The 14,146-nt window shown below is 46.4% G+C and overlaps 1 protein-coding gene across 1 annotated transcript in view; it reads right to left on the minus strand.

Annotated features, from left to right (window-relative positions):
* The window catches only part of INPP5B (inositol polyphosphate-5-phosphatase B), a 219,723-nt gene that overhangs the window by 173,427 nt on the left and 32,150 nt on the right, over positions 1-14,146 (minus strand). The window contains exons 5-6 of the mRNA XM_077295945.1: positions 5,815-5,844; positions 213-323 (exon numbers count right to left, since the gene is read on the minus strand). Coding sequence (XP_077152060.1) covers positions 213-323; positions 5,815-5,844 — 141 coding nt within the window. The remainder of the gene's footprint in view (positions 1-212; positions 324-5,814; positions 5,845-14,146) is intronic.

The following is a 14,146-nucleotide window of genomic DNA, read 5'->3' on the forward strand; positions in this document are numbered from 1 at the left end:
GGAATGTAGCCCAACTGTTACTAAAGAGAGGCAAATCGATGTGCCAATAAGGCCAGATGAGATGGTAAAAAAACTTGTTTCATGATGTTAAATAACCAGATAACATAAAACTGATAAAAATAATAAGTATACATTAATGTACATTTGTGTTTATATTTATTGAATGGATTTCCATTCATTTTGCAAAAATCCTCAAAATATTTGCCGCTTACCCTGAAGTAACTGACTGACTTTATGTAGAAATTCCTGTGTGTGGGAACCAAATGGAAGCCGAATCTCAAGCTCGGTGTCTGGAGTTTTTATCCTCACTGTGATGTCAGAGCCTGAGAGGTAAATAGAAAGATAGCAGACATTTATTATTTTTCTATATACACTTGTGTGAAAAAGTGTTTGCCCCCTTATTGATTTCCTATTCTTTTGCATGTTAGTCACACTTAAATGTTTCAGATCACCAAACAGATTTAAATATTAGACAAAGATAACATAGGTTAACACGAAATGCAGTTTTTAAATTAAGGTCTTCATTATTAAGGTAAAAAGAAATCCAAACCTACAGGGCCCTGTGTGAAAAAGTGATCCCCCCACACTGTTCCATGTTTTCACCATTTGTGGATAATAGTTATCACTGTGGTTCCAGAATTTCTTTGGATCAGGGCATGATGTCTAGCTTTTGAGGATCTTTTGGTCTACTTCACTTTGTCAAGCAGGTCCTATTTAAGTGATTTCTTGATTGAGAACAGGTGTGGCAGTAATCAGGCCTGGGTGTGGCTAAGGAATTTGAACTCTGCTTCCCTAAGATGTAATAAACCACAGTTAATTTATGTTTTAAGTGGGGTGTACCTGTCCAGATGCATCAGTGATGTTATCGCTAATCACTGAAGCTGCCGTTCGCAGCCGTGCTGAACTGGGATGACCTCTGGAACGTTGGAAAATGAACAGGCATTTTCCTATGCTCGAGAGTTCAGTGCAGGTCAGGCTGTGAGGGACCACAGCTTCAGTGACAACATCGCTCGTCACTGAAGCTCCGCTCCCAGCATCTCCTCATTTACCAGTAGTTTTCTGCCAGGGCAGTCGCATCTTGGCACCATCCTGATTGAAAACTGTATATACCCCAGGTATTGATTATGGCGTGGGACAAAACAATGGACAGGTATGGTTTATTGTTGGTTTATTATTGTACTTTTATTACAGGAGATCGAGGGCATCGCAAGGATTAGGAGTAACAATAAAATGGTCAAACTGTGTTGTATTTTATTTCATTAAAAGACTTTATTCCGGCTGTGTCTTTATTTAGCATGTACCAACTATAGGATTAATAATGGATATGTGTCTTACTGACACCTCTCCATTACTAAGGCGGGCTTGATGTCACCTTTCAATACAAAGGTGACATCAAACCCACAAATATTACCCCACTTGCCATCCCTACAGGGCAAGTGTTAAGAGTGAGGCTAAATGCCGGAATTGGCGCATCTTACAGACACGCCTTTTCTGGGGCGGCTGAGTGCTGATGTTTTTAGCCGGGGGGGCAATATCCATGGCCCCTTCCTAGGCTTTTAATATTAGCCCGCAGGTGTCTGCATAGCCTTTGCTGGTTATTAATTATGGAGGAACCCGACGTCATTTTGTTTGGGGTCCGCCATTTTAATAGTCAGTAAAGGCTAAATATACAGCTATGAGCTGATATTAATAGCCTGGGTGCTACCCCCTTCCCAGGCTATAAACATCTGCCCCCAGACGCTGCTTTCCCTATGCTGGTTTTCAAAATTGCGCGGTAGCCCACAACATTTTTTTCCAATAAACAATTGTTTATTAATTAAATACATGTCCAGTAATTTGCACACACTGTACTAATTGTATTTGTCACTGACATCAATATATCTACCTATTCTATATGTATTTACTGTTTGTAATCCATCTCTTCTATCCTGTCGGCTCCTGCAGTGATTTTACAGAAGCCGGCAGATGAATTACCGGCTTTTATTCTATCTATCTTTCAGTTCAATATAAATATATATATATATGTGTGTGTTACTGACATGTATATATATAATATATATATATATATATATATATATATATATATATATATATATATACAGTATGTATTCTCTGTGTATATTTCTATTCTATTCTAACCTGTCAGTGTGACTTTTACAGTAGCCGCATATGACTTGCCGGCTTTTCAAAGGACACCAGTGCGTAAAAAACGGACGGCACTTGCATGGTGCGAGTGCTGTGCGTTTTTTTCTCACATACATTGACTTGCATTGGTGAGTCTCGTCCGAGATACGCAGCAAATAGCAGCATGCTGCTATTTTTTTCTCAGTCCGATTTCAGCTGAGAAAAAAATTGCAGATGAGCTGTCATCCTTTGAGTAACATTGGTCTGAGTGCAATCCGATTTTTTGTAGAAGACATAAATTACTCCAGATTTTTTATCGGATTGCACTCGTCCGTTTTTCTCGCAAATGGGCATGAGCCCTAAAAGTTATGAACTCTCCCATCAGAATGAGCTCGCTGGTGGATTCTCAGTTACTTCATTCAGCAATAGGCAGTGCAAAATAAAGGCTATAGAAGGTAAACAGTGCAACATTTTTGAAGAAAACCCAATTGCAAAAATGATTTTTTGCCAAAAATACATGCATACAAGTAGATCTAAACCATATTGTAGCCTAAAAAATGAAAATATATACACACATATAATTTAGTGAATATTTGATCAAATCATTCTTAAAACAAAAGTCCCATAGTATTTTGTTGTAAATTTAGAAACAAGCATGTTTTCCCTGTAATAAAGACATGAATAAGGTTTCCATATCTGGCCCAATTACACATTAAACGGAACTTGCCATGTCATTTTTTAGCAAATAAACTGTCCCCAGTGTGTTGTCAGTGATGCAATGTGTGGTCACAGAGCCAGCTGGCGCATGCGCACATAGTCAATGAAGGTGGGTACATATACCCCGATTCAGTGGGCAGGTAGCTGCTCGTTACTGCAGAAGCGCGGGGAGCCACTCGACACTGTGCAAGCTCAGGATTTTAGTGCAGCACAAGTGCAGTATTTTAGAGCAGATTCCTGTGACGTCAGTACACCTCAGAGCATCAGAGCGTCAGTGAGCAGGTTGCGGGATACAGTGACACACGAGAGGCAGAACAAGGGTTAACAATTTAATTTAACAGTGGGATACTCCACACAGGGAGGCAAACAGTTAAATGAGGGAATAAACAGTTAAATTGTAACGGATACACAGAGTTAATGAACAATGAATGTGGTAACAGCAGTTCTTTCAAAAACTTATCTGGTCAGATGTTCCTCCGGCTGCAGATGATGCTTGGGAGTCAGTAGCGCCAACAACGGCACGGCGCGATGCTTGTTCAATGTGGTCCTACAGGCAACAGTAGTCTGTCTTCTGGTGGCAGCGGTCGGTCTCCAGTACCTTCCGCCGAGCTCCTAGTCCATACTTGAATGCAGCCAATGCAAACAAGGCTGCAGTACTGTCAGGGAAATGGTCGAGCGGCGTGGCAATGTCCGGCAAGGAGAGCAACAGCGTACAGTCCTGCACCCTTCTCTGGCCCTCAAGCTTACGTGCAGCGATCAGCTGTAGAGGGCTCTCGGCTCCCTCCCTGTTACTGCGGTGTGCCCCAGCAGTGTTCTGGCATCTGGTCAGCCGTGTGTCACTACGGCCTGGTTGCGCACACCGCGGAGCATGCTGTGCACGCACCTCGTCTCTGTCACTGCTGGCATGAAACTGGCTGATGCTTCAAGCTTTCACTTTTAACTGCGCCCCCCCGGCTTCCGGGTCAGGGCACCTGTCTGAGACTTTTTGCCTTCCCCCGGACAGCATGGGATGCAGCCTCTGTAACTGCTGGTGGGAAACTGGTTGATGCTGCGCACACTTTCACTTTTAACCGCGCCCCTGGCTTCCGGGTCAGGGCACCTGTCTGAGCCTTTTTGCCTTCCCCCGGACAACATGGGACGCACCCTCGACAGTTCCGGACCCGGTTTAATACAGGTGCCCACGGTCCGTTCTTCCTCCTTACATGTTGACGATATGATGAGCTCGTGACTGAAAGACAATGAAGGGCGTCCCCTATGACTGAAAGAGAAGGTACTATATAGCTATACAATGTAATTTTTGGAGATGATTACAGAGCCGTTTTTATTGAAAACAATGTGTTAGTGATGCACACTGCATCACTAACAACACACTGGGGACAGTTTAGTTGCGAAAAATAAAGTGGCAAGTTCTATTTAATTTACTGAGAAGCTCCAGTAGAACACTCCACTATGATGTGAGAGGCTCCAGTAGGACACTCCGCTATGATGTGAAAGGCTCCAGTAGGACACTCCGCTATGATGTGAGAGGCTCCAGTAGGACACTCCGCTATGATGTGAGAGGCATCAGTAGCACCCTCTGCTATGATGTGAAAGACTCCAGTATGACACTCCGCTATGATGTGAGAGGATCCAGTAGGACACTCTGCTATGATGTGAGAGGCACCAGTAGGACACTCCGCTATGATGTGAGAGGCATGAGCAGCACCCTCCGCTATGATGTGAGAGGCATCAGTAGTACCCTCCGTTATGATGTGAGAGGCGCCAGTAGGACACTCCGCTATGATGTGAGAGGCGCAAGTAGGACACTCCGCTATGATGTGAGAGGCACCAGTAGGACACTCCACTATGATGTGAGAGGCGCCAGTAGTACACTTCGCTATGATGTGAGAGGCACCAGTAGGACACTCCGCTATGATGTGAGAGGCACAAGTAGGACACTCCACTATGATGTGAGAGGCGCCAGTAGTACACTTCGCTATGATGTGAGAGGCACCAGTAGGACACTCCACTATGATGTGAGAGGCACCAGTAGCACCCTCCGGTATGATGTGAGAGGCATCAGTAGTACCCTCCGCTATGATGAGAGGCGCCAGTAGGACACTCCGCTATGATGTGAGAGGCTCCAGTAGGACTCTCTGCTATGATGTGAAAGGCGCCAGTAGGACACTCCGCTATGATGTGAGGCGCCAGTAGGACACTCCGCTATGATGTGAGAGGTGCCAGTAGGACACTCCGCTATGATGTGAGAGACTCCAGTAAGACACTCCGCTATGATGTGAGAGGCGCTAGTAGTACCCTCTGCTATGATGTGAGAGACTCCAGTAGCACCCTCTGCTATGATGTGAGAGGCGCCAGTAGGACATTCCGCTATGATGTGAGAGGCGCTAGTAGGACACTCCACTGTGATGTGAGAGGAGCCAGTAGGACACTCCGCTATGATGTGAGTGGCGCCAGTAGTACCCTACGCTATGATGTGACATGCGCCAGTAGGACACTCAGCTATGATGTGAGAGGAGCCATTAGGACACTCCGCTATGATGTGAGAGGAGCCAGTAGGACACTCCGCTATGATGTGAGAGGCACCAGTAGTACACTCCGCTATGATGTGAGAGGCACCAGTAGGACACTCCGCTATGATGTGAGAGGCGCCAGTAGGACACTCTGCTATGATGTGAGAGGCACCAGTAGGACACTCCGCTATGATGTGAGAGGCACCAGTAGGACACTCCGCTATGATGTGAGTGGCGCCAGTAGTACCCTACGCTATGATGTGACATGCGCCAGTAGGACACTCCTCTATGATGTCATTATATATGGGCATAACCCTGACAATACAACTGAAGTCCACACATATAACAAAATGAAATAATATGAATACAACATTTGTTTTTCCACACAATTACCGTAATTAGCTTTAAGCGATCGCTATATTCAATCTTTAAAACTACTGATACAAAAAATCTAATAACTTACCAATGATGTGGAATGTTTCATACGGTGTCACTACAAATGAATCCAAAGAGTCACAGGTTAGAAATGTGTTAACCGTAGTGATGAGTGAATGTACTCAGATGGTAACCAAGTGTCTTCGGCGTGTTTAAATAATATATTCGAGTCTCCACAGCTGCATATCTTGCGGCTGTTCGACAGCAACAGCACATGCAGGGTTTACTTAACAAACAGGCAATCCATGCATGTGTTGCTGCTGTCGTACAGCCGCGAGACATGCAGGTGCGTGGACTCGAACATATTATTCGAGCACGCCGAAGATATTCGGTTAGCACATGAGCATGTTCAGATAACACCTTATTCAGACATGGTCGCTCAGTCATCACTAGTTAGCAGTAGAGTTGAGCGACTTTTACTTTTTTAGTATCGAGTCGGGTTTTGCGAAACCCGACTTTGTCAAAAGTCGGGTCGGGTGAAATCGGCCGATTATTTCGAAAAGTCGGGGATCCGACTGAAACACGAAATCCAATGCAAGTCAATGGGGAAGCAAAGTCGGCAGTGAGTGGAGGACAGGAAAACACCTACAGTGGCCATTTTAATGCCAAAAACATCAATTCTTGTTACTTAAGCTTGTCAATCTTAATTTACCTTATAATAATAGTTAGGCATTGAAAATTTGGGGTCATTTGGCTAAAGTTGTGGGGGGGGTAGGGCTGGCTCAAGTTTTTTGTGGGCCCAGGAAACGCGGACTACGTCACGGCGGTGGAGCAGGGAGAGGTAAGTATTTCAACTTTGCAAGTGCTGTGATCCTGAGCAAGCAGGGGGGCACACTCGTTCGCATTGGCACTGGCACAGGGCCCCTCAAAGTACGGCGGTGTGTTTGACGGCGGGGGCACCTCCCACCGGCAGAGACACTTTTGCGTACTATGAGGGGCCCTGTGCCAGTGACGTCGCCAACGAGTATGCCCCCCCACATGATGAAGAAACCTGCACTTTCATCTGCACCTTCCTCTTTGTCCCCGTGTAAGGTGGTATAGTATGCGGGAAGGGGAACCTGACTTTCAGCAGGGTCAGATACTAGCTGTGTAGAGTGCAAGGGGAATGTAGTGGTCTGGGTCAATGTACCAGCAGACTCATCTAGCAGTGACTGGGCAATGGGCAGGATGAGGAGGAAACACAGATATAGGCCCAAAGAATAAAGTAGGCTAAATGTAGTTCAAAATTGGTAACAGGACTAAACAAGCGGCATTGCTTTGTTCAGTGGAGGACAACTGTAATGAGTGGCAGACACAGTTAGTAGGCCCAAATAATAAAGTGGGCCAAATGAAGTTCAAAATTGGTAACAGGAGTAAACAGGCGGCACTGCTTTGTTCAGTGGAGGAGAAAAGCAAGGAGCGGCAGACACCGTTAGTAGGCCCAACCAAACAAGTAGCCCAAATGCAGTTTAAAATTTCCTATAGGCTGAAAGCCTGAAAATTGAAGCTCAGCTTTTTTCAGTGGAGGATAACAACAAGCAGCGGCAGACACCGTTAGTAGGCCCAACCAAACAAGTAGCCCAAATGCAGTTTAAAATTTCCTATAGGCTGAAAGCCTGAAAATTGAAGCTCAGCTTTTTTCAGTGGAGGACAACAACAAGCAGCGGCAGACACCGTTAGTAGGCCCAACCAAAAAAGTAGCCCAAATGCAGTTTCATATTGTAAATATAGGCTGAAAGACTGAAGATTGAAGCACAGGAGAAAAGCACAGAAGAACACCAAGGAGCGGCAGACACCGTTAGTAGGGCCCAACCAAACTAGTAGGCCAAATGCAGTTTCATATTCAAAATATAGGCAGAAAGCCTGAAGATTGAAGCTCAGCTTTGTTCAGTGGAGGAGAACACCAAGGAGCGGCAGACACCGTTAGTAGGGCCCAACCAAACTGGTAGCCAAAATGCAGTTTAAAATTTCCTATAGGCTGAAAGCCTGAATATTGAAGCTCAGCTTTGTTCAGTGGAGGACAGCAGTATTGAGTGGCGCAGACAGACACAGGTAGTAGGCCTAAAATAAAAAAGTAGGCTCAATGCAGTTGAAAATAGGTTACAGGGGTACACAGGCAGCATTGGTTTGGTCAGCAGAGGACGATTGCAAGGAGTGGTGCCGACTTACTAGGCCTAAAATAAAAAAGTAGGCTCAATGCAGTTTAACATGGGTTACAGGGGTACACAGGCAGCATTGCTTTGGTCAGCGGAGGACGATTGCAAGGAGTGGCGCAGACTTACTAGGCCTAAAATAAAAAGTAGGCTCAATGCAGTTTAAAATGGGTTACAGGGGTACACAGGTCAGCGGAGGACGATTGCAAGGAGTGGCACAAACTTACTAGGCCTAAAATAAAAAAGTAGGCTCTATGCAGTTCTAAACTGGTAACAGGAGTAAACATGCGGCACTGCTTTGTTCGGAGGAGGACAACTGGAAGAAGTGGCTGACACAGTAAGTTGGCCAAAATAGTAAAGTGGGCTAAATGTCTGCAAAAAAAATGTTCCTAAATAAACAGGTGGCAAAGCTAGGTACAGGGGTGGGTTCCTCTGCTGAGTAGCAGACAGTGGTAGTTCGCGCACAGTATTCACAGGTCTAAATGGAGGGCAGGACCCCTGTATATTTTTACTATCATTTCAACAAACTTGTATTGGCAGTGCCATTGAAGGATTTAACAGCACAGACTAAACATGGGGGGAGCAGTGAGAGGTAAGTATTGCAAGTGGTAGAGTACTGTTTGAGCTGGGGGGAACACTCTCTCGTGGGTGGCGGTACTGGCCTAGGGCCCCTCATATTACGACGGTGTGTCTGACGTTGGGTGTGCACCACCACCGCCAGAGACACTTCATTGTACTATGAGGGACCCTGTGCCAGTGCCGTCGGCGAAAAGTGGGCACACCCACCTGTCCAGGCAAATGGCACTCACACGGGTGCTTGCGCCAAGTGGTGACCACGGCCCCGTGGGGGGAGTCAGCCCATTTAGGGAGGTGTAAAAATGGCCTATGGTGGACATTCAGCAGCTGCAAATGCAGGAATTGGAGCAGTCAGTAAGAGGAGTCCAAAAGCAAGACCTTTTCACAGGAAAGCTACGTGTCAGCAGGGGAAGGTGGGGCAAAATAATTAGAAATCCATGATTGGTTCATTTTAATGAAGGTTAGATCATCAACATTTTGGGTAGCCAGACGAGTCCTTTTTTCGGTTAATATTGAACCAGCAGCACTGAATACTCTTTCTGATAGCACACTAGCAGCTGGGCAAGCGAGCTCCTGTAATGGATATTCTGCCAATTCAGGCCAGGTGTCTATTTTAGATGCCCAGTAATCAAAGGGGAATGACGTGTGAGGGAGAACATCGATAAGGGAGGAAAAATAGTTTGTAACCATACTGGACAAATGTCTCCTGTCACTTTGAATTGATGCAGCAGTACCTGTCGTGTCTGCGGTCATTGCAAAATTACTCCACAACCTGGTCATAAAACCCCTCTGTCCAACGCCACTTCTGATTTGTGCACCTCTAACACCTCTGCCATGTTGCCCCCTGCAGCTCGTGTGAGAACCATCACCGCCGCTGTGTGCTGTGAATGTCTGAACCAAACGGTCTACAAGAGTTGCTTGTTTGGTAGCCAATATTTGTTCAAGGTTCTCATGTGGCATGATATTTTGCAATTTCCCTTTATAGCGTGGATCCAGGAGGCAGGCCAACCAGTAATCGTCATCGGTCATCATTTTGATAATGCGGGGGTCCCTTTTTAGGATACGCAAGGCATAATCAGCCATGTGGGCCAATGTTCCAGGTGTCAAATCACTGCTTGTGCTGGGTTGAGGAGCACTTTCTGGCAAATCAACATCACTTGTCTCCCGCAAAAACCCTGTACCTGACCTTGCAACACCACCAGTTTCTATTGCCCCCCTGAGAAGCTTCCTTCTCCCATAAATATTCATCCCCATCATCCTCCTCCTCCTCCTCTTCGTCCGCCACCTCGTCCAGGAGAGTTCCCTGAGCAGACAATGGCTGACTGTCATCAAGGCTTCCCTCATCCTCGGCTGCAGACGCCGGCTCCTTAATGTGCGTCAAACTTTGCATCAGCAGACGCATTAGTGGGATGCCCATGCTTATGATGGCGTCGTCTGCACTTACCAGCCGTGTGCATTCCTCAAAACACTGAAGGACTTGACAGAGGTCTTGTAGCTTCGACCACTACACACCTGACAACTCCATGTCTGCCATCCAAGTGCATGCCCGTGTATGTGTATCCTCCCACAAATACATTACAGCACGCCTCTGTTCGCACAGCCTCTGAAGCATGTGCAGTGTGGAGTTCCACCTTGTTGCAACGTCAATTATTAGGTGGTGCTGGGGAAACTTCAACGATCGCTGATGGTTCTGCATACGGCTGGAGTGTACGGGCGACCGGCAGATGTGCGAGCAAAGTCTTCGCACCTTCAGGAGCAGGGCTGGTAACCTGTTATGATCCGGTGACCTTGGAGCTGCATGAGAGACTTTCTCAGGAGTAGGTGGAAATGGGAATTCTATCTTGCCTCAGAGCAGAACCCCAAAGGATAGGCAGCCCCCCACAAATATTGACTGTGAGTATAAGAGGAAAGACACACGCAGGCAGAAAAACAGAATTTAGCAAAAGAGGCACTTCTAGCTAAATAGAAAAGGATAGGACAGAATTCTAAGCGGTCAGTATTAAAATCCTAAAAATATCCACAGCAGAAAATACAAATATACTACATCTAACTAAAGACATAGCAAGTATATCTGCAACTCCTGAGAATCCAGCATGACTGAAAAATCCAAACAAAGTCTAAGCTGGACAAAAACACAATGAATTGCACTGAATTACAAAGCACACTGCATGTGTGCACAGAGACAAAAAAACAGACACTTATCTTAGCTGAATTGGCAGCAGAGCATGAGGAACCAGAGAGAGATGCAATCCCTCCAAGAACAATGGACAACTGGCCAGGAGTAATGGATCCTGCACACCTAAATACCTAGTAGAGCTGCAATCAGCAGAAACACCTGCCCTAGATTACAACCCCAAGACAACTGCACTACCATTAACAACCACCGGAGGGAGCCCAAGAGCAGAATTCACAACAGTAACCCCGGATAACTTTTCAGGAAGCACTGCACCACAAGGTTCAAGGTGTGAGCCAGGCAAGGTATGTGTTTCAGTTGTGAAGTTGTGAAAGGGCTATGGCAGCCATAAAATTCCTTCCGTTTTCACTGACTACCTTACCTGCCTCAAGATGTACACTGTCCAGCCATGAATGAGTTTCTTGATGCAAGAACTCGGCCAGAACTTCCGCGGTGTGTCTGTTGTCGCCCAAACACTTCATTTCCAACACAGCCTGCTGACGCTTACCACTAGCTGTTCCATAATGGGACACCTCGTGTGCAACACTGGCAGCTGCGGATGGAGTGGTCGTGCGACTGCGCTCTGTGGACGAGCTTTCTCTTCTGCTGGAGGAGGAGGAAGAGGGGTGGCGAATGCCTACAGCCAACTGTTTCCTAGACCGTGGGCTAGGCAGAACTGTCCCACTATGGCTGTCCCCTGTGGACCCTGCATCCACCACATTAACCCAGTGTGCCATGATGGACACGTAACATCCCTGGCCATGCCTACTGGTCCATGCATCTGTTGTGAGGTGCACCTTTCTACTGACTGATTGCCTGAGTGCATGGACAATGCGGTCTTTGACATGCTGGTGAAGGGCTGGGATGGCTTTTCTCGCAAAGAAGTGTCGACTGGGTAGGACATAGCATGGTACTGCGTAGGCCATAAGGGCTTTGAAAGCTTCGCTTTCAACCAACCGGTAGGGCATCATCTCTAACAAGATTAGTCTAGCAATGTGGGCGTTCAAACCTTGTGTACGCGGATGAGAGGATGAATACTTCCTTTTCCTAACGAGAGTCTCTTGTAGGGTGAGCTGGATTGGAGAGCTGCATATGGTGGAACTAGCGGGGGTGGTGGTGGACAAGGCAGATTGAGAGAGGGTTGGTGATGGTATTCTTGCTGTTGGCCTACATACAGTGTTTCCTACCAACAACCTGGTGATTCCCTGACTGCTTTGGCCTTGCGACGATACCTCCACATTTGCTGCAGGTGGTGTCCTAAACGGTGGGCTTTCAGTGAGGGAAGCAATGTAGCATTGCTGACTAGCTTCATTCTGAGCGGGTGCACCTACGTTACGGGACGTTTGGTAGTTAGTCCAGGCTTGCAAGTGCATGCTGGTCTACGCATGCACGTTGTATTTAAATTTTTGACATTCTGCCCTCTGCTAAAGGTCATTGAGCATTTCTTACAGATAACTTTGCACTGATCATTCGGTTCTTGGTTAAAAAATTGCCAGACTGCACTCTTCCTACTATCGAATATCTTTTCAGGCATTGCACGCTGTGCTACTTTTACCGGATGGCCACGCTGTCCTAAAACTGTTTTTGGTTTTGACACACGGTTTTGGCCAGATACTGGCCTGCCAGATGAAAGCTGTTGCGATGTTGATGCCTGCTGCGGCTCATACCCCTCTGCTTCAGAGCTACTGCCAGCGGCACCCTGTTCCCCCAATGGCTGCCAATCGGGGTCAACAACTGGGTCATCTATCACCTCCTCTTCAATGTCCTGTGCACCTTCCTCTGTGTCACCGTGTAAGGTGCTATAGCGTTCGGGACGGGGCACCATAGTCTCATCAGGGTCAGATTCTGGCTGAGTACACTGCGATGGCAATGTTGTGATCTGAGTCAATGGAACAGCATAATAATCTAGCTGTGGCTGTGCATCTGTGCACTCCATGTCCGGTTCATCTTGTAATGGCCTGTTAACAATTTCCCTTTCTAACCCAGGCACGGTATGTGTAAAGAGCTCCATGGAGTAACCTGTTGTGACGCCTGACGCATCCTTCACTGTTGTTCTGGGTGAAGGACACAAGGAAGGGACTTGCCCCTGACTGGGAGCATCCACTGACGACTCGTTTCTTTTATATTTTGAACTTTCCGAAGAGGAGTCGAAAGAGCTAGAGGCTGAGTCAGCAAGGAAAGCAAAACTTTTTCCTGCTGCTCCGGCTTTAAAAGCGGTTTTCCTACTCCCAGAAAAGGGAGCTTTCGAGGCCTTGTGTAGCCAGACGATGACGCTGGCTCAACAACTCGAGCCTTAGGTGCTATTTTGCTTTTCCCACTACCACCAGATACTCCAGCACCACCACCACCATCATTACCAGCTGGCAATGACCGCCCACGGCCACGACCTCTTCCACCAGACTTCCTCATTCTTGGGAAAATGTAACCAAACTAATAACCGTTATATGGTACTGTAAAACAAGGTAGAAGGTGTATGTAAACTTGTTGTGAATTTAAATCTCCCTTTCTATATGTGTGGGAGACTGCTGCAAAAATCAGGCCCACTGTATTACACTACACAGCGTACGTGGCAGAAAGTGGCTGGCAGATATACGCCAAACAGAACTGACGCAGATACACTTAGTGGCAATATTAATCTGCCTTTTTATGTGTGGGAGACTGCTGCAAAATTCAGGCCCACTGTATTACACTACACAGTATAAGTGGCAGAAAGTGGCTGGCAGATATACGCCAAACAGAACTGACGCAGATGCACTTAGTGGCAATATTAATCTCCCTTTTTATGTCTGGGACACTGCTGCAAAATTCAGGCCCACTGTATTACACTACACAGTATAAGTGGCAGAAAGTGGCTGGCAGATATACGCCAAAAAGAACTGACGCAGATGCACTTAGTGGCAATATTAATCTCCCTTTTTATGTGTGGGACACTGCTGCAAAATTCAGGCCCACTGTATTACACTACACGGTATAAGTGGCAGAAAGTGGCTGGCAGATATACGCCAAACAGAACTGACGCAGATGCACTTAGTGGCAATATTAATCTCCCTTTTTATGTGTGGGAGACTGCTGCAAAAAAAAAGCCCACTGTATTACACTACACAGTATAAGTGGCAGAAAGTGGCTGGCAGATATACGCCAAACAGAACTGACGCAGATGCACTTAGTGGCAATATTAATCTCCCTTTTTATGTGTGGGACACTGCTGCAAAATTCAGGCCCACTGTATTACACTACACGGTATAAGTGGCAGAAAGTGGCTGGCAGATATACGCCAAACAGAACTGACGCAGATGCACTTAGTGGCAATATTAATCTCCCTTTTTATGTGTGGGAGACTGCTGCAAAAAAAAAGCCCACTGTATTACACTACACAGTATAAGTGGCAGAAAGTGGCTGGCAGATATACGCCAAACAGAACTGACGCAGATGCACTTAGTGGCAATATTAATCTCCCTTTTTATGTGTGGGAGACTGCT

This window comes from Ranitomeya variabilis, chromosome 3 (assembly GCF_051348905.1).
Source record: "Ranitomeya variabilis isolate aRanVar5 chromosome 3, aRanVar5.hap1, whole genome shotgun sequence".
NCBI lineage: Eukaryota > Metazoa > Chordata > Amphibia > Anura > Dendrobatidae > Ranitomeya > Ranitomeya variabilis.